At 40.3% G+C, this 21,861-nt stretch overlaps 1 protein-coding gene across 8 annotated transcripts in view; it reads right to left on the bottom strand.

Moving 5' to 3' along the window:
• cep162 (centrosomal protein 162) overlaps positions 1 to 21,861 on the bottom strand; it is a 115,358-nt gene that overhangs the window by 51,074 nt on the left and 42,423 nt on the right. For 7 of the 8 annotated variants that reach the window (XM_078399838.1, XM_078399843.1, XM_078399839.1 and 4 more), the window contains 6 exons: positions 16,892 to 16,973; positions 13,382 to 13,670; positions 11,013 to 11,208; positions 10,166 to 10,335; positions 7,136 to 7,387; positions 427 to 558 (listed from right to left, as the gene is read on the bottom strand). In XM_078399838.1, coding sequence (XP_078255964.1) covers positions 427 to 558; positions 7,136 to 7,387; positions 10,166 to 10,335; positions 11,013 to 11,208; positions 13,382 to 13,670; positions 16,892 to 16,973 — 1,121 coding nt within the window. The remainder of the gene's footprint in view (positions 1 to 426; positions 559 to 7,135; positions 7,388 to 10,165; positions 10,336 to 11,012; positions 11,209 to 13,381; positions 13,671 to 16,891; positions 16,974 to 21,861) is intronic. The other variant, XM_078399844.1, reaches the window with a different exon arrangement.

The raw sequence follows: 21,861 nt of genomic DNA, 5'->3' as shown, positions 1-21,861 counted from the left end.
TAACACCTAATTAATAAATTATTTGTGCCTTGAGAAATCCTATTTTTGCGTGAACATAATACAATGGTGTTAAATTTATTGAAAAATTGGGAGTGGCTAGGTCATGTTTTTTGATTGTACTGAGAGAAAATTGGAGGAAATTACATGTTTTGTGCAGTATGATTAATGAATGAGCAAAATACAAAATACCAATGAGAAAAGAATATGAAGTAAGCAATTTAGAGATAACATGGCAGCATAACACATCATCAGGCAACGATCAGTTTGGCAAGCAAGATAGGCAAGACTTGGATAGTACACTAGACAATCAAGACAGCGTTGAAAAATATTTTAACAATTTAAAATCATATAATTTTTTTTCACGATGACAAAAACAAACCACAGACTCGTCATTCAGAAAGAAGACAAAACAACACCATCAAATACCTGATCATAGCCGTGAATAATAGTTTCTTGCTCCTGAACTTCCTTTTCAATTAACTTGAGTTTTTCTTCAGTCACAGAATCCAATGTACCTTCAATTGTTAATTTTTTCTTATTTGTTTCCAAGCTGCACAGCTTTTTGATATAAAATATTATGATATTAGGGGTTATAAATTTGAGTTAATGATGCGCATAAGATATTTCAGAGGTTTAATATTGCAATGTATGCCACTCTTAAGCTTGAAATGAAAAAACAATGATTCCACTTAATTCAAGAATAAATGATTTTGGCATTTTAAGAGTAGCCCTATTATCAAGTTAGGAAACCAATTTATACCCACCCTAGTTTCAGAGGTCACAGAATGCCCATATTACCAAATTCATCCCTATGAACCCAAATATGTTCCTTTGATAAAACTAAATTTAATATACGAATATTTATGGAAAAGCATTCCACTTGTGTTTGGTGCATGGGAGTTACGTTTGTTTGAGTAATTGTTGATTGAATAGTTTGAATTGAGAGTCACAGGTATCCATTGTAGACGACTGCATGGAATATGACAGTCATAGTCATAGAATCATACAGCATGGAAACAGTCCTTTTGGCTAACCTAAATGCCCCATCTACACTAGTCCCACCTGCCCGCTTTTGGCCACATCCCTTTAAGCCTTTCCTATTCATGCATCTGTCTTTTAAATCTTGTTGGAGCAGCTGCCTCAACTACCACTTCTGGCAGCACATTCCATAAACCACCACCCTCTGTATGACAAATTTGCTCCTCAGGTTTCCATTAAATCTTTTCCCTCACACCTTAAACTAGTGTCTGCTGGATCTTGACTCCAATACTCTGGATAAAAGACTGTGCATTCCCCCTATCTATTCCACTCATGATCTTGCACAATAAGATGCTGGGAATTTTAACGATTCACCACCTGATTAATTAAGAGGTGCAAGGCGTAAACTGTAACTATTTCAGCTGCATGAATTTTCTCTACATTTAATGTAACTGTGGACGGCACAGTGGCGCAACGGTAGAGATGCTGCCTTACAGCACCAGAGACCCGGGTTTGATCCTGACTGCGGGTGCTATCTGTATGGAGTTTGTACATTTTAGATTTTTAGATTTAGATTTATTTTTTAGATTTAGAGATACAGCGCGGAAACAGGCCCTTCGGCCCACCGGGTCCGCGCCGCCCAGCGATCCCCGCACATTAACACTATCCTACACACCCTAGGGACAATTTTTACATTTGCCCAGCCAATTAACCTACATACCTGTACGTCTTTGGAGTGTGGGAGGAAACCGAAGATCTCGGAGAAAACCCACGCAGGTCACGGGGAGAACGTACAAACTCCGTACAGACGGTGCCCGTGGTCAGGATCGAACCTGAGTCTCCGGCGCTGCATTTGCTGTTTACTCTACCGCTGCGCCACTGTGCCTCCCACACTACAAAGCCATACAGGTTTGTAGGTTAATTGGCTTTGGTAAAATTGTAAACTGTCCGGAGCGTGTGTGTGGAATGGCGCTAATGTGCGGGGATCGTTGGCCTTCGTGGACTCGGTGGGTTGAAAGCCTGTTTCCATGCTGTATCTCTAAACTAAACTAAACTAATCCTCATCCATATCAGAGTTCTCCCTAGCGCTGTCTCCAAGTGAGCCAAATCAAACATGAAGGCATAAATGCTTTAAAATTCATCACCACAAATGAGCAACGAGATTCAAGCAAAGATGAACAGAATCAGGCAGATCATGCTTCATCTGGACCATTCCATGCTGGTCCCAGGTGTCATGTGAAACAGTATTACCTGCCGTAGGCAACTAGGCTCAGGCAGCTCAAATTGCCAAAAGCTATTTTGTAAACTATTTATAAAATGCATCTGAAAATCAAAGCCAATTAAAAAGTTGGAATTTAGATAGAAATAATTAAAAATTGAGCTACTTTAAAAAATTTGGATAAACACAATTTTTAAAATTGTACTACTTAAAAAATAATAAATAATTATGTTTTAAATGAATTTTGTTAAGATACAGAAATAGTAATTGAATAAAAAAATTTAAAAATCTATTTCCTCTTACTTTTTCAATTATTGATTCCAAATAAGTGAATGGATTGGCATAAAGATGAGGGAGAAGGTGTGAAGCATATCCAGGCTCTCAGCGTAGCATGACAGAGCTTTGCTTCCGGACACGGTACAAAGTCCAGTGACAGAACAGGGTGGTCAGGATAGTACTGACCTATACACTGCAGCTGGTTGGCAGTTCCCTGCAGAATTTACTAGCATTAAAATAAACTGAAATCATAAACCATGGCCTGGTTTGCTCCAGTGGAATTTAAAGACCCAATCACACCGTTCAAAGAAGCAGAAGGGGTTTACACTGCTCCAAACTATAGTCCCTCACTAACACGTGAAAAACGTGTCAATGTATCCATGTTGCCTTTTAGGATATTCTGGTGTGTACAAAATAAAATCCTCAATTTCCTACACAAGTTGCAAAACTTTGTCGACACCCTTCATTTGGCGACTATTGCATACCTTGGGTATGCAAGCAAAGAATTTACTGTGACTTGTACATGTGACAATAAAGTATTCATTCATTCAAATAATTCATTAAATGTGAAACAAAACAAGTTTTCAGAGATTGCAAAGATGCATATTTTGTTTGCTTACGAAACACCAAAATACTAACTAATGGGGGCTCTTCACAGCGTTATTCCTTGGACACGATAACAGCCAGTGGGAGATCTTGCAAATACCACAACCCTTAGTTATCAGTAATGGGGAGAATAAATTCAGCATCGTTGGGCGGCACGGTGGCGCAGCGGTATAGTTGCTGCCTTTCAGTGCTTACAGCACCGGAGACCCGGGTTCGATCCCAACTACGGGTGCTGTCGGTACGGAATTTGTACGTTCTCCCCGTGGGTTTTCTCCGAGATTTTCGGTTTCCTCCCACACCCCAAAGACGTACAAGTTTTGTACGTTAATTGGCTTGGTAAATGTAAAAATGATCCCCAGTAGTGTTAATGTGCGGGGATCACTGGTCGGCACGGACCCGGTGGGCCGAAAGGGCTTGTTTCCGTGCTGTATCTCTCAACTAAACTATTTGTAGCCTATCCTAAGGCAAGGCAATTCCAACAGGCCACATTCTGTGGCACAATTACTTTGTTACATTGAACAAAATGTAAATAACATGGTTAATTACAGAAAATAAGCCAACACTACTGCTTCATTGTGCAGGAAGGAACTGCAGATGCTGCTTTAAACAGTAGACAAAAAAAGCTGGAGTAACTGGAGGAAAAGGTGACATTTTCAGTCGAGACCCTTCTTCATTGTTGAAGGGCGAAAATAATCTTAAACTCCCCCACCCAACAGAGGATTACCTTCATTAAAAGAACTGTAGCAGTTCAAGAAGGAGGCTTACAGGACAGGAAAGAGACTCGTTTTTAAGAGCAGTGACAAAAATGTCTAAGTGGAGGTGATGGGGAATATTCTTTAATGCAAAAAATTGCTATGGTCTGACATCCATTGTCTGAAGAGGAAGTGAAGTAGCTTTCAAAATAGAATTACATATAATTTTAAAATGGAGAAAACTGCATGATGGTGAAAAAGAGCAGTATGCTGCACAGGGGTCAAAGACAAAAACAGCAGAAAGAACATTACACAATTGGGTGTATTCCATGAAACACTAATAAATGATTACTCAGTGAACGTCTTTTACCCAGAGTAGGGGAATCAAGAACCAGAGGACATAGATTTAAGGTGTGAGGGAATTTAATAAGAACCCAAGGGGCTATTTTAGCCCACACAGGTAAAGGGAAAATGCTGCCAGAGGAGGTACCGAGGGAAGGTTTAGATTTTTTTGTTTAGTTTAGATACAGCTTGGAAACAGGCCTTCGTACCAACGAGTCCGCACCGACCTTTGATCCCCGTGCACTAACACTATCCTACACACAAGGGACAAATTACAAATTTACAAAAGCCAATTAACCTACAAATCTGTACGTCTTTGGAGTGTGGGAGGGAAACTGAGCACTCTGAGAAAACCCATGTGGTCAAGGGGAGAATGTACAAATTCTGCAGACAGCACCCATGGTCAGGATCGAACCCGGGTCTCTGGCGCTGTAAGGCAGCAACTCTACCGCTCGTTGGGACAAAAGGCCCGTTTCTGAGCTGAATCGAAACTAAACTAAAAAATCTAAACCTTCCCTCAGTACCTCAGATAACACATGGCAAGGAAAATGTACAAGGCCACAGGGAAAAGTCAAGGAGGTGGAACTAAGACATTGCCCTGGTAGAAGTTCAGCCTGATGTGATGGGCGAAATGACTTCCTTCTGTGCCGCAACTAATTGTTATTCTACATAGAGTCATGGAGCTGTAGAGCATGGAAACAGAGCCTTTGACTCACCATGTCCATGCCGACCAAGTTGGCATAAAGGGCTAGTCCCATTTGCCTGCATTTGGCCATTTAGCCTTTGTATGCATATATCTGACCATCTTAATCAATGGAATAATAAGCGTTTACGGGTTGATAAATTTGCCCTTGGAAGCAAAAGTCTTTTCAGATATTTTGCAACCTCCTTTAGAATGCACACCCAGAATTCATCAAATCTAACTGCATGAGATGACTGCTCAAATTCTTAGATGAAAGCACGGTTAGTTGGCTGGGACATTTGAAAACTAAAATTAGATGTTTTTATGCATTTCTCAGCAACTTAGCACTGTTACAATCTTCCCGGAGGGATCTCTTTAAACGTGACCAGATTCAAAATTATATGGTAGCAATTATCCCGCTATATTCACAGTTCCCAAATCAGTTTCATTCTGGATTACATATTCATTCGCAGAAGGAACTGCATTATTCAATAGGCATGGATGCGTTATACTCCATTGACTTTACTGAAAGCCAAAAATAAGATCCGATTAACACGAGAACCAAAACCAAGCTAGTGCCCTCCACAATGTTTGGGACAAAGACCCATCATTTATTTATTCGCTTCTGTACTCCACAATTTGAGATTTGTAATAGAAAAAAATCACATGTGGTTAAACAGCACATTATCAGATTTTAATAAAGGCCATTTTTATACATTTTAGTTTCACCATGTAGAAATTCCAGTATTCTATGTTTATACATAGTCCCTCCATTTTAGGGCACCATAATGTTTGGGACACAGCAATGTCATGTAAATCAAAGTAGTCATGTTTAGTATTTTGTTGCATACCCTTTGCATGAAATGACTGCTTGAAGTCTGTGATTCACGGTCATCACCAGTTGCTGGGTGTCTTCTCTGGTGATGCAGGTATGAGACTGCCAGGCCTGTCTTGCAGCCATCTTTAGTTTATGCTTGTTTTGGGGACTAGTCCCCTTCAGTTTTCTCTTCAGCAAAGAAAAGGCATGCTCAATTGGGTTCAGATTGGGTGATTGACTTGGCCACTCAAGAATTCACAATTTTTTAGCTTTGAAAACCTCCTTTGTTGCTTTAGCAGTATGTTTGGGATCATTGTCTTGCTGTGGGAAGAACCGTCGGCCAATGTGTTTTGAGGCATTTGTTTGAACTTGAGCAGATAGGATGTCTATATACTTCAGAATCCATTGTACTACTACCATCAGCAGTTGTTTCATTAATGAAGGTAAGTGAGCCAGTAACTTCAGTAGCCATACATGCCCAGGCCATAACACCCCCACCACCGTTTTTCACACATGATGTGGGATGCTTTGGATATTGGGCAGTTCCTTCTCTCCTCCATACTTTGATCTTGCCATCACTCTGATATAAGTTAATCTTCGTCTCATCTGTCCAAAAGACCTTTTTCCAGAACTGTGGTTGCTCTTTTAAGTACTTCTTGGCAAACTGTAACCTGGCCATCCTAATTTTTGCGGCTAACCAGTGGTTAGCATCTTGCAGTGTGGCCTCTGTATTTCTGTTCATGAAGTTTCCTGCAGACAGTGGTCACTGACAAAGCCACACCTGACTTCTGAAGAGTGTTTCTGATCTGTCGGACAGATGTTTGGGGATTTTTCTTGATTATAGAGAGAATAATTCTGTCATCAGCTGTGGAGGTCTTCCTTGGCCTGCCAGTCCCTTTGCGATTAGTAAGCTCACCAGTGCACTCTTTTTACTTCATGATGTTCCAAACAGTTGATTTTGGGAAGCCTCAGGTTTGGCTGATGTCTCTAACAGTTTTATTCTTGTTTCTTGGTCTCATAATGGTTTATTTGACTTTCATTGGCACAACTTTGGTCCTCATGTTGATAAACAGCAATAAAAGTTTCCAAATGTGATGGAAGGACTGGAGGTAAGACTAGGTGCAGAGAGCTCTCATACCTGCATTCAGAAGGCAATTTAACACACCACAGCAATTACAAACGCCTGTGAAGCCATGTGTCCCAAACATTATGGTGCCCTGAAATGGGAGGGACTATGTATAAACACTGCTGTAATTTCTACATGGTGAAACCAAGATGTATAAAAATGGCCTTTAATAAAATCTGACAATGTGCACTTTAACCACATGTGATTTTTTCTATTACAAATCTCAGATTGTGGAGTACAGAGGCAAATAAATAAATGATGGATGGGTCCAGATATGAAAAAACCCAGCAGATATACAACGATTCCAATTTAGGTAATCCATCCTGTTGTTAAAACACATTTCCAGTTGGATTTTTTCTGCTTGCATAGTTTTTGAGAACGCCAAAAGCATATTTACCTTTGATTGAAGCATATAAATCTCCTCATTTAATTGAGGAAGTTTCTTCAGTTCTTCATTCTTGCCAACAAGTTCTTCTTCTTTTCTTTCTAGCTTTTCTTTCAACTTTTCAACCAGGCTGTGCTCTGTGCTCCATTTCTCATGTGCCTCTTCTAGTTTTTGCAGTAGGACAAGTTCCCTACAAACGCTACCGGGCTCCGACAATCTTTGTCCATTTCCTTTTGAAAGCTTTCCATCGTCTCTTGTAATTAACTTAAAAAAAAAAAATGGTATTGTGGGAAATATAGAGTATCTATCCTCTGACTTTACAGATCGTCACCACATTGCACATCAGTAATCCTGATACTGAAAAGCCAGATTGCGACTTATTTTATACACAGTATTATGGTTCTTTGAGTTGACTTATTTATAGACAATAGACAATAGACAATAGGTGCAGGAGTAGGCCATTCAGCCCTTCGAGCCAGCACCGCCATTCAATGCGATCATGGCTGATCACTCTCAATCAGTACCCCATTCCTGCCTTCTCCCCATACCCCCTCACTCCGCTATCCTTAAGAGCTCTATCCAGCTCTCTCTTGAAAGCATCCAACGAACTGGCCTCCACTGCCTTCTGAGGCAGAGAATTCCACACCTTCACCACTCTCTGACTGAAAAAGTTCTTCCTCATCTCCGTTCTAAATGGCCTACCCCTTATTCTTAAACTGTGGCCCCTTGTTCTGGACTCCCCCAACATTGGGAACATGTTTCCTGCCTCTAATGTGTCCAATCCCCTAATTATCTTATATGTTTCAATAAGATCCCCCCTCATCCTTCTAAATTCCAGTGTATACAAGCCCAATCGCTCCAGCCTTTCAACATACGACAGTCCCGCCATTCCGGGAATTAACCTAGTGAACCTACGCTGCACGCCCTCCATAGCAAGAATATCCTTCCTCAAATTTGGAGACCAAAACTGCACACAGTACTCCAGGTGCGGTCTCACCAGGGCCCGGTACAACTGTAGAAGGACCTCTTTGCTCCTATACTCAACTCCTCTTGTTACGAAGGCCAACATTCCATTGGCTTTCTTCACTGCCTGCTGTACCTGCATGCTTCCTTTCATTGACTGATGCACTAGGACACCCAGATCTCGTTGAACTCCCCCTCCTCCTAACTTGACACCATTCAGATAATAATCTGCCTTTCTATTCTTACTTCCAAAGTGAATAACCTCACACTTATCTACATTAAACTGCATCTGCCATGTATCCGCCCACACACACAACCTGTCCAAGTCACCCTGCAGCCTTATTGCATCTTCCTCACAATTCACACTACCCCCCAGCTTAGTATCATCTGCAAATTTGCTAATGGTACTTTTAATCCCTTCGTCTAAGTCATTAATGTATATCGTAAATAGCTGGGGTCCCAGCACCGAACCTTGCGGTATCCCACTGGTCACTGCCTGCCATTCCGAAAGGGACCCATTTATCCCCACTCTTTGCTTTCTGTCTGTCAACCAATTTTCTATCCATGTCAGTACCCTACCCCCAATACCATGTGCTCTAATTTTGCCCACTAATCTCCTATGTGGGACCTTGTCGAAGGTTTTCTGAAAGTCGAGGTACACCACATCCACTGACTCTCCCCTGTCAATTTTCCTAGTTACATCCTCAAAAAATTCCAGTACATTTGTCAAGCATGATTTCCCCTTCGTCAATCCATGCTGACTCGGAATGATCCTGTTACTGCTATCCAAATGCTCAGCAATTTCGTCTTTTATAATTGACTCCAGCATCTTCCCCACCACTGATGTCAGACTAACTGGTCTATAATTACCCGTTTTCTCTCTCCCTCCTTTCTTAAAAAGTGGGATAACATTTGCTATCCTCCAATTCACAGGAACTGATCCTGAATCTATAGAACATTGAAAAATGATCTCCAATGCTTCCACTATTTCTAGAGCCACCTCCTTAAGTACCCTGGGATGCAGACCATCAGGCCCTGGGGATTTATCAGCCTTCAGTCCCATCAGTCTACCCAAAACCATTTCCTGCCTAATGTGGATTTCCTTCAGTTGCTCCATCACCCTAGGTTCTCCGGCCCCTAGAACATTTGGGAGATTGTGTGTATCTTCCTCAGTGAAGACAGATCCAAAGTAACGGTTTAACTAGAGATACAGCGCGGAAACAGGGCCTTCGGCCCACCAAGCTTGCATTGACCAGCATTCCTTGCACACTAACGCTATCCTGACGATACATACTAACGATAATTTACTATTTGACCAAGCCAATTAGCCTACAAACCTGTACGCCTTTGGCGCGTTGGAGGAAACCGGAGCACCTGGAGAAAACACATGCAGGTCACGGGGAGAACGTACAAACTACGTACAGACCGCACCCGTAGTTAGGACCGAACGCTGCTTTCTGGCGCTGTAAGGCAGCAACTCTACCGCTGCGTAACATTGGGTCGGGAACCTTCTTTCAGTATATGTTCCATGTTTAGGTATGCAATAGGTAGAGTATAAATGCATTAAGGAATATATCAAATATTCCTTTTTATACATGGTTAATTCCTTATTATGATCAATGTGATTAATAATTATTCTGATTATCTGGTGTTTGGGAGGTTTTTAGATAGAACAAGGATATGCAGGGAAAGGAAGAATATGGATGATGTGCGGGCAGATCAGACTAATTTAACCTGAACTTATGTTCTGCACAAACATTGTGGGGTGAAAGACCTGTCTTTCAGGTCTATGTTGTACTGTTCTATGTTGAAACAAGGAACTGCAGATGCTGGTTTACACAAAAAGACACCAAGTGCTGGAGTAATTCAGCGGGTCAGGCAAGCATCCCTGGAGAACATGGATAGGTGACGTATCGGGCCGGAACCCTTCTTTCAGTCTATGTTTAGAAACATAGAAAATAGGTGCAGGAGTAGGCCATGTAATAGGTATAGTATAAGTGCATTAAGGAATATATCAAATATTCCTTTACACATGGTTAATTTATTATCAGTCTATTGACAGCAAGAACGTTGCTTTACCTGTTCTGGTACGTGGCCACCAAGTAATTTTGTATGATTTGGCACACTGTTCATCTGTCGCTGAAGCGGTGTAGAGGACGACTGCATTGAAGTCAACAGTGGATTTTCAAGGTTATTTTCAGCAGGTTTTTGCTTTTCTGATCTGATTGTCTGCGTCATAAATAATTGTCCTATTTGAGAAAAGGGAAAAATAAAGTAGAAAATTATATACTGTGATCATTTTAGCATAAAAAGCACGATTGAATTTTTATGGAGGAAAAATAACTCGCATTGACAAAAAAGTAACATAATACATAATATAAAGAGATGAACATGCTAAGAATAGAACACCAATCAAATGATGCTACTTTTAAAAATGATTTTATACAATACTTACTAAGATTACTCTCTTCACTTTACATCAAAGTAATATGTCTCTACAGTGTATTAGGGCAGAGTTTAGTTTAGTTTAAAGATACAGAGTGGAAACAGGGCCTTAAAAACTCTTCAGTCTGAAGAAGGGTCTCGACCCGAAACGTCACCCATTCCCTCTCTCCAAGATGCTGCCAGACCTGCTGAGTTACTCCAGCATTTTGTGATTCCTTCGATTTGTACCAGCATCTGCAGTTATTTTCATACACTGCATAATAGCAATGTGCAAATATCTTTATCAGACAGACTGCAGTTGTTCAAAGCATCCTTGTCTCAAAAATAACTTGTGTAGACCATAAACATTGGATTTGCCAATAACGCCAAAACTCCCAAGAATTAATGGGGAATTAAAATGAAACACTGATGGGTTGACACCATTTCAAAATAAATACTCTCTCTATAATTTTTCAGTCTACTAGAAAAAAAAGGATATTACCTTTAGGTCTAGTTTTAAAGCCTTTCACTGGCACAGCTTGCTTTGTTGGCGATAAATGGGTTTGTTTTTCACTAGCACCAAGGGGATCTTTCTTCAATGGACTAACTTTGCCATATCCCGAGCTTCTGACAGATGTGTAGTTTTCACCAAAGTGCTTCTTGTTTTTTAATTTAGGGCTTTTGGTCTTGGCGTAAATCTGCACGGCAGTAACAATTTGGATGACATTATTCAATGGCAGGAGAAAATAAATAAATCATTAGACTAAATATGTGTATCATTTTTAAAAATATTTTTGAGAAATCATAAAGTCAACTGAAACATATTACACTTAGAAGCAATCCTGTAATCCCACAATTATGGCAAGACCCAAGATTAAATCGGCTATTAGACCAAATGGTTTTTGATTACAAAACAATACTCTCTTTAAAAATGGTGAATGAATGACCTAAAAAGTTCTTACTGCTTTTCTAAAATACAAATCTCTACAACATAGTGCTGAGTATTGTTTGGGCTGGAGAAATAAATGATAGGGGGTTCAGTTTGTATTGTCTCAGTGTAATCACAAGATAGCATAGATTTAAGCCATTTGGTCCATCGAGTCTACACCTTTCGATCATGATTAATCTGTCTTTACATCTATAACCTTTGACATCCTTACTAAACAAGAACCTATCAATCTTTGCTTTAAACATACACAACGACAGCCATCTGTGACAATGAATTCTACAAATTCGTCTGGCTAAAGAAATTTGTCATCTCTATTCCAAAGGTACATCCTTTTATTCTTGAGGCTGTGCCCTCTGGTCCTAGACCTCTCCACATCCACTCTATCTCGGCCTTTCATTATTTGCTAGGTTTCAATGAGATCCCTCCTCATCCTTCTAAACTCCAGCAGATACAGTCCAAGAGTCATCAAACAATAGACAAAAGGTGCAGGAAGAGGCCATTCGGCCCTTCGACCCAGCACCGCCATTCAATGTGATCATGGCTGATCATTCTCAATCAGTACCCCGTTCCTGCCTTCTCCCCATACCCCCTGACTCCGCTATCCTTAAGATTTCTCTGTTTAATTTCAATTCCTGATGTAAACAGACAACATTTAATTCCAGTGCATCATCTAAGGTCTTAGTCAAATGAGGAACTTTAGTTTATAAAATGGCAGTGCATTAGAAGCAAAATCTATACTTCTATTATTCACTGAATGCCAATCTATAAAGGTTTGTTAAATGGGAACAAAAACAGGGTCTGTAGTCCCTCATACTCCAAAATTTAATTTTGTAAAAGCAATGTTGCACCTCAATCCCATTGTTATTGCCTCTGCTCTGATTTCTCACAGAAGGCATTACTGAAAAAAAAAATTGATTGCAAAATTGAAAACCCCAACAGTCCGTGAATTTAAAAAAAAAAGTATTTTGCTTTCATTCCAACAAAAACTTCCATTGCTCAAAAAATCTGACATTTCAAATATGATGCATAGTCTTAAATCTTTATTCAGTGTACCTGCTACTCAAGTTGTTGAGAAGAATTTGTGCTCACTATAATCATAAAGGAATAAACCATTAAATATAACCTTAAAAGATTAGTGCTTTCATCGGGATTTTTTTTCAAATTTTAGCTTTAAAAAATATTCAGAATAAAATTTGCATTGAATCATTGAAAGCTACAGCATGGAAGTAGGCCCTTTGGCCCACCAAGTACACGCCGACCATCAATCACCCATTCGCACTAGTTCTATGTTGTCCCACTTTGTAAATGGACCCCTTGTGTGTAAGGAGTGGATGAGGCCAAATAACCTACAAATTCATGTCTTTGGGATGTGAGAGGAAACTGCAGTAACCAGACGAAACCCAAGCAGAACGTGCAAACTCCACATAGACAGCACCTGAGGTCAGGATCAAACCCCAGGCTCTGGCGCGGCGAGGCAGCGGCTCTACCAGCTGAGCCACTGTGCTGCCCTGTGCACATTATATCATTGCAATTTTTACACATCTTCATTAGACTGTAGGGAGAAGACAGATGAGGGATTACATTCCTCACACAAGGTTACTTGCTAGAAACATTATAATGCATTGCCTGGAACCTTTGTCTGATATTAGCATTAAGATAAATTGCTAGAGCACTGAATTCTGTCAAACTCAATTATCATCTGCCTTGCAAAGAATTGAAATGGGAATAGAGTACAATACCAAAATAAGAAAACATATTTTATTCTCCAGCAATGTCAGTACATGACACAGACTTGAAAACAGTAGGGACACACAAATAAATATGAAAGATAAATGTAAATTATCTTATCATACATTGACTATATTTGAACACAGAGGCCCAAAGTAAAAGTTTGCATAATATATAAAATGAATAAAGTGTACCTGAAAATCTCGGTGGGAAACAGCTTGTGAAGTGGAAGCTATGAGACTGTGTTTGATTGCAGAATCATTTTTAATTTCATTCATTAAGGCTTCCACGTCATCAGAAATTCTACTTGTTAGGTTCGCATTTTCCTTCAATGAACTCCCAGATACCTCTTGGAATGCGTTGTGTCCTTCACATGAAGTGTTAGAGTTAAGCTGTGGTTGAAAGAGACTCGGACCACTGGAATCCTTCAACATGTGTTTGCTGGATGTTGCTGCAACTTCACCCTCCCGCTGAGCAATTGTACTACCAAGTGAGAGATGATGAAAATAATGATATTGCATTTGTGAGATCTGGATGCAAATGCCTAACCAAAATTAAGTACAATTATGACCTGATCTTTGCATGCAAAAAAAAACCCCACTTCTGGCAAAAAAAGATGCCAAGTGCTAGAGTAACTCAGTGGGCCAGGCAGCATCTCAGGATAACATGGATAAGTGATGTTTTGAGTCAGGGCTCTTCTTCAGACTGTAAAAGTCTTCAAGCTCTTCTTCAGTCTGAAGGAGGGTCTCATCCCGAAACATCACCTATCTACATTCGCCAGAGACGTTGCCTGACCAGCTGAGTTACTCCAGCACTGTGTCTTATAATCTGCTGTTGCAGTTCTTATAATCTACATTTCTGGCAAATGTTATATACAATATGGAAATATATACATTTTTTTAAAAAGCAAAAAAGACTATAAATAAAACACATTATAAAAGAAAAAATGCTACAAAAATTGGTCATGTCTAAGAGCATCTGTAAAATGTCATTTTATTACTTCAAGGAGTTTTTTCCGAATACTCTGCAGTAAAGAGATAAAGTAGACCTGTGCTGTTATTAAATGGCACTTCACAATCAAAGTTCTTGAATAAGTATAGATTGAACAAAAAAGAATACGAAAAAATGACAGATATCAGTGATAGCGAAAGGAAATTCAAATGCTATTTTAGACAAATCATTTCAAGGCTACGAAAGATCTTGGCATAATTGGTTAAATGAGAGAAAATTATATCTTCTAGCAATGGAAATGCTTGTTCAGTGGTTATATTACAAAACTTGTAGTCCAGTCATGGACTCAAGAGCCCAGAAACAGGCACTTCGGCCCAACTTGCCCTGGCCTACCAAGATGCCCCATCTACACTCGTCCCATCTGCACACGCTTGGCCCATATAGCCCTATAAACCTGTCCTATCCAGGTACGTATCCAAATGTCTTTTACATTTTTTGTAGTACCTGCCTCAACTACCCTCTCTGGTAGCTCATTCCCAATACCCACCACCCTGTGAGAAAAAAATTGCTCCTCAGGTTCCTACTAAATTTATCCCCTCTCACCTTAAACATATTTCCTCTGGTTCTTGATTCCCCTACTCTGGGAAAGCGACACTGTGCATCGATCCTATCTATTCCCTTTATGATCAGATACACCTCTATGAGATCATTCCTCAACCTCCTCTGCTCCAAGGACAAGGTCCTAGCCCATCCATCCTCTCCCTATGACTAAATAAATGAAAAAAGTTGTGTGAAATTGCTATGAAAATACATTGTAATAAAAAAACCCCGGCACTGGCATTAACCTAAACATAGGAAGTGGACATGACCAAGGCAATTTCAACCCAGTCAATCCAACAAAACTAACTTTAGGAAGTCTTTCTTGTTAACATCTGGGAAATAATGCCAAAATTACAAGAGCTGTTAATCAATCCCTTAACAGTGTAATTCTTACTATACCATTTGGCAAAATGTCCCATCACTGAATTGTGAACGGCCTGTGAGGAGAGGATGTTTCCACTAGTGGAAGAGTCTAGGACCAGAGGCCATAGTCTCAGAATAAAAGGACGTACCTTAAGAAAGGAGATGAGGAGGAATTTCTTTAGTCAGAGGGTGGTGAATCAGTGGAATTCATTGCCACAGAAGGCAGTGGAGGCCATCAATAGATATTTTTCAGACAGAGATTAATAGATTCTTGATTAGTATGGGTGTCAGGGGTTATGGGGAGAAGGCAGGAGAATGGGGTTGAGAGAGAAAGATAGATCAGCCATGATTGAATGGCAGAGTAGACTTGATGGGCCGAATAGCCTAATTCCTCTCCTATAATTTATGAACTTATATCAAAAAGGAAACTCAAAACAACTTTTAGATTAAATTAAAGCAAGCAGCTCCAAAATAATAGTGCCATGTAATAGATTTTCTAGTCCTACAACATACAATACCTCAACTGTTCTAGATCATCAAGTTGGGAGTTGAATATACTGCACATGCAAGTTTCATTCAAATAAATGAGCCATTGTCTTCAGTCCGCATCACAACCTTTGCTTCCTATTCATTGACCATCCTTCAGGCTGCTACATGTCTGAAACTACACCAGACATGTATTTATATTTAACACCAGCACAAGTGTCAAGCCAGATATCAGTGGCACTGGGACTTCCTATTCCAACCTTGCTTCCTTTATTTGATGGTGAAGCACTCATTAAGGATTCACTTATGTTTGAATTTACAGTTTTAATCAATTTAAAAAAAATCTCTTAAGATTCTAAAATAAAAACAGAGAATACTGCAAATCAACAGATTAGGCGATATCTGTTAAGACACAAAGTGCTGAAGTAACTCAATGGGTCAGGCAGACCCTCTGTGGAACATGGATAGGTGATGTTTCCAGTCGGGCCCTTCTTCAGACAGTCTGACGGTCCCAACACAAAATATCACCAACCCAAGTTCTCCAGGGATGCTGCCTGACCTGCTGAGTTTCTCCAGCATTTTGTGTTTATTCTTGGTAAACGAGCATCAGCAGTTCCTTGTTTCTGCAGGCAATATCTATTGTTAGACTTATTTTTAAAAAGTTGATCACCTTCAGCCATGATTGAATGTCGGAGTAGAATTGATGGGCCGAATGGCCTGAATTTGCTCCTAGAGCTTATGAACTATGAACCTCTCCAAACATGCTGGTATATTGTCCGAATATTTTCAAAGTTTTGTGTTTTATTTTCTCATTTCCAGCATCGACAGCTTTTACTTCTTGATTGTCAATAAGCGACCTACATGTTAGCTTATTTTTCCATTGATGAAATTCTGTGCTAGCCAAAGAGCTAGATAGAGCTCTTAAGAGCTCTTAAGGATAGCGGAGTCAGGGAGTATGGGGAGAAAGCAGGAACGGGGTACTGATTGAGAATGATCAGCCATGATCACATTGAATGGCGGTGCTGGCTTGAAGGGCCGAATGGCCTACTCCTGCACCTATTGTCTATTGTCTACCGTAGTGAATTTATATTTACATCCAATTTAAGGATGCTCAATGTGGTTTTCACAAAATGTTCATTAAAACAAATGAAAAGTGGCATGACAGCCACTTGTCCTGAAAAAAGCCAGAAAAAAGCAGGCAAAAAAACCAAACTGCTTGGAGATCACAAAATAAATAAATAAAAATAAATATTATGAAGCTTGAACCAGATAATTGTAATTATAATTCATTTATTTTTTCTCACCTGATTGAATGCAAGTCAAATCCTCTTGGAAATAGAGCGTCCCCTTTAATAGGTTTCATTAGTTCTTCCACTGTAGGCAAATCTTAAAAATAATGTGCAATTCATTTGTAAGTTTTGATCCACAGGAAATAAGAACAAAACCAAGCTGCAAGACCAAAATCTAGCATCATGCCTCCATTTTCTCCTCTTTAATGTCACTTATTATTCATTATTTAAAAAAAAGTATTTACATTGCCTCTTCTGCAGGCTACCAAAAACTATTTGCAACCAAAAAATTAATTTTGAAGCATATTATTCAGTGTTGGGCAAGTAAACAAGACAGATACATTTGAAGTAGTAAACCAGCTAGTCTGATATTCTTGGTAGAGAAAAGTTCCCAGGATACTAATAGGACTCTATGTGTAGTGCCATGGGATTTTTTTTGTTATATCCACCAGTGGTTTCAGCAGCTCATCCACGTGAAAATGGAGCACCATCAAAACAGCACAATGAGTGCTGACCTATCTGACGTCCTTAAGTTCTGGAGTGGAGCTCGAACCCTTTATAACATAACATATATAACATATAACTACAGCATGGAAACAGGCCTGTCCGGCCCTACCAGTCCACGCCTACCTTTCTCCCTGACCTAGTCTCATCTACCTGCACTCAGACCATAACCCTCCAATCCCCTCCTATCCATATACCTATCCAATTTACTCTTAAATAATAAAATCGAGCCAGCCTCCACCACTTCCACCGGAAGCCCATTCCATACAGCCACAACCCTCTGAGTAAAGAAGTTCCCCCTCATGTTACCCCTAAACCTTTGTCCCTCAATTCTGAAGCTATGTCCCCTTGTTGGAATCTTCCCCACTCTCAAAGGGAAAAGCCTACCCACGTCAACTCTGTCCGTCCCTCTCAAAATTTTAAAAACCTCTATCAAGTCCCCCCTCAACCTTCTACGCTCCAAAGAATAAAGACCCAACCTATTCAACCTCTCTCTGTAGCCTAAGTGCTGAAACCCAGGCAACATTCTAGTAAATCTCCTCTGTACCCTCTCCATTTTGTCGACATCCTTCCTATAATTTGGCGACCAGAACTGCACACCATACTCCAGATTCGGCCTCACCAATGCCCTGTACAATTTCAACATTACATCCCAACTTCTATACTCGATGCTCTGATTTATAAAGGCAAGCATACCAAACGCCTTCTTCACCACCCTATCCACATGAGATTCCACCTTCAGGGAACAATGCACAGTTATTCCCAGATCCCTCTGTTCCACTGCATTCCTCAATTCCCTACCATTTACCCTGTACGTCCTATTTTGATTTGTCCTACCAAAATGCAGCACCTCACACTTATCAGCATTAAACTCCATCTGCCATCTTTCAGCCCACCCTTCCAAAAGGCCCAAGTCTCTCTGTAGACTTTGAAAATCTACCTCACTATCAACTACTCCACCTATCTTAGTATCATCTGCATATTTACTAATCCAATTTGCCACACCATCATCCAGATCATTAATGTAAATGACAAACAACAGTGGACCCAACACAGATCCTTGGGGCACTCCACTAGACACTGGCCTCCAACCTGACATACAATTGTCAACCATTACCCTCTGGTATCTCCCATTCAGCCATTGTTGAATCCATCTTGCAACCTCACTATTAATACCCAACGATTTAACCTTCTTATCTAATGACTCAGTGTGGAGAGTGCTACCAAGTGAGTAAATTTCGTACTTAATGTATCTCAAAATATCAACCACCTCTGATAAAGCTAAATAATTTCAACTACAATTCCATTTCAAAGTGCTTTGCTCCATTTACGCAGGTTGCACTGAACATTAATGTCTAATTTCCCATGTGCTCTAATTAAAACAAAATTTTCATACTAAACCCAATATTGCATGCAACCTCTGTTGAATTAATTTGCTGATTATATTTCATCAGTTTGACATTGCAATGCCCATTTCTTCCAGTTAAAGGAAGAAAAACATAGCAAATGTCATAATGTTGATTGAACATAAACATAGACTGAAAAAGGCCCAAAGAGACGCAAGGAACTGCAGGTGCAGGAATCTTGAGCAAACCACAAAGTGCAGGAGGACCTCAGGGGGTCAAGCAGCATCCGTGGAGGGAATGGATAGGTGTTGTTTTGGGTCTGGACTCTTCTTCAGATTGATTGCAGTGGGGAGGAGAAGGCTGTAAAAGAGAAGTGGGGGCGGGAGATAGCCTTAATAGGTGGATACATGGAGGTGCAATGGAACTTGGGAGTGCTGGTGCAGAATTGCCAAAAAGATAATTTGCAAGTCGAATTGGTAGTAAGGAAAGCAAAGCCAAAGCTAGCATTTATTTCAAGAGGTCTAGAATACAAAACCAAGGATGTAATGCTGAGGCTCCATACGGCGCTGGTTAGGCTGTATTTGGAATATTGAGCAATTTTGGGCACCATATCCGAGGAAGGATATACTGGCGCTGGAGACGGTCCAGAGGAGGTTTACAAGAATGATTCCAGAAATGAGTGGGCTAACATATGATGAGAGCACTGGGCCTTTAGAGTCATAGAGTGATACAGTGTGGAATCAAGCCCTTCGGCCCAACTTGTCCACACCGGCATACATGTCCCAGCTACACTAATCCCACCTGCCTGTGTTTGATCCATATCCCTTCAAACCTGTCCTATCCTTTGAAATCCATCTACCTGTCCAACTGTTTCTTAAATGTTGGGATAGTCTCTGCCTCAACTACCTCCTGTGGCAGCTTGTTCCACACACCCACCACCCTTTGTGTGAAAAAGTTACACTTCAGATTCCTATTAAATCTTTTCCCCATCACCATAAACCTATGTCGCAGGGGTTTAGTAGGATGAGGGGGACCTCATTGAATAGTGAAAGGCTTGGATAGAGTGAATGTGGAGAGGATGTTTCCATAGTGAGATAGTCTAGGACCAGAGGTCATAGCCTCAGAATTAAAGAATGTTCCTTCAGGAAGAAGTTCAGGAGGAATTTCTATAGTCAGAGTGTAGTGAATCTGTGGAATTATTTGCCACAGAAGGCTGTGGAGGCTGTCAATGGATATTTTTAAGGCAGAGATAGATATATTCTTGGTTAGGACGGATGTTATGGGTTATGGGGAGAAGGCAGGAGAATGGGGTAAGGAGGGAGAGGTAGCTCAGCCATAATTGAATGGCGGAGTAGACTTGATTGGCCGAATGGCCAAATTCTGCTCCTATCAGTTCAAGGGTTGATGTGAAAAGTCTCGATCATAAGTGTCACCTATTCATATTTTCCTGAGATGCTGCCTGACCTGAGAGGTCGCCTGTCCATTGCCTCCACAGGTGCTCTCTGACCTGCTGACTTCCTCCATGTGTCATGTTTATGTCCATGTGGATTTAGTCCAGGACTCACACAAAGGAGGACTGGGCGTGGGATAATTTGTAATTTTGTCAGCACCCTTTATCTGGCGACTCTTTGCATAAGGAAAGAATAAATAATATCACTGGCACTTGTCACGTGACAATAAAGTATTCATTCATTCAAATTATGAAGAACCACCAGTTATTTTTATTGTTAATTTCAAGTAACAGATTCTTGACTTTAAGATCAATATTTTGATGTATTGATTTCCGGATCCGAATTTTATATAGCTGACAATTAGCAGCGTGTTTGCAGTGATATATCATAATTTTATCTATTATTTCCACACTGACAAACATTTTCCTTTACAACTGTAGTTCGCAGTCAATATTTACTATGGTAAGATAGCCTTGTCATGTGCTCATATGTACAAACGTCAGAAATTGGATAATCTTCTATGAGGATTTCGCTTGTTTTTTTAATCATAAATGGCATATCTCAATTTTTAATGCGAGTGTATATAAAGTAACAGTTAATATTGTTTATTGTCAGGTTTTAGTCATGTGACGGGTAGAATTTGGTCTTGTGCTTTTTAGCTTCTGCTTAAAATGCAGAATGTGTGTTTTGTGCCTGTTGACCCCGACACATATCGCATCATGAAGCAGGAGAGCTAGATCGGAGACGTGACAAGTTCAGGATGTCGAGCCAAATCTTTGACGATGAATAGTGTAAATTGTTGTTTTGTACAAATTAACTAACTAGGGTTCTGGTTCACAATGGCTGTTAATACAATACAATGACAATAGTCAGAGAGTTGTGAATCTGTGGAATTCTCTGCCTCAGAGGGCAGTGGAGGCCAATTCTCTGAATACATTCAAGAGAGAGCTAGATAGAGCTCTTAAGGATAGCGGAGTCAGGGGGTATGGGGAGAAAGCAGGAACGGGGTACTGATTGAGAATGATCAGCCATGATCACATTGAATGGCGGTGCTGGCTCGAAGGGCCGAATGGCCTACTCCTGCAACTATTGTCTATTGAATTGTTCTAGGTCAGTTATGTGTGACAGCAGGCGTATAGAGATCCTGAGATTTCCTTCACAATCTGTGGGGAGTAGGATCTAAAGAACTTCCATGACTCTAAAAGACATTTGGACAGATGCCTGGATAGGAAAGGTTTAGATGGATAGGAGCCAACTGCACACATGTGGGACTAGTGTAGATGGGGCATCTAGGTTGGCATGAACAAGTCGGACAGAAGGGCCTATTTCCATGCTGGATGACTCTATAAATTTGGAACTAAAAAAATGAATGTTGAAAGAAGTCAGGAGGTCAAGCAGCACCTGTGGAGGCAGACAGGTGTAATCATCAGTCCTGATGCAGGGTCTTGACCTGAAATGTTTGACTTCTACCCTTTGCCTCCACAGATGTGGCTTGACCTGCTGAGTTCTTCCGGGATTGTAGTTTTTGATCTGTTGTGATAGCAAAGTACTGCAGAGAACAGTGCATGAGGCACAGTTATTCAAGACTTTTCTCAATGATTTGACTGAAAGGATCTTATTTCCATGTTTGCTGGTAATGCTAAACTAAGGAGGATTGTGAATACACAGGAGAATGTATGGAGGA

This window comes from Rhinoraja longicauda, chromosome 5 (genome assembly GCF_053455715.1).
Source record: "Rhinoraja longicauda isolate Sanriku21f chromosome 5, sRhiLon1.1, whole genome shotgun sequence".
Lineage (NCBI taxonomy): Eukaryota > Metazoa > Chordata > Chondrichthyes > Rajiformes > Arhynchobatidae > Rhinoraja > Rhinoraja longicauda.
Note: the sequence above shows the minus strand (reverse complement) of the source record. Positions and strands in the feature narration are given on the sequence as shown.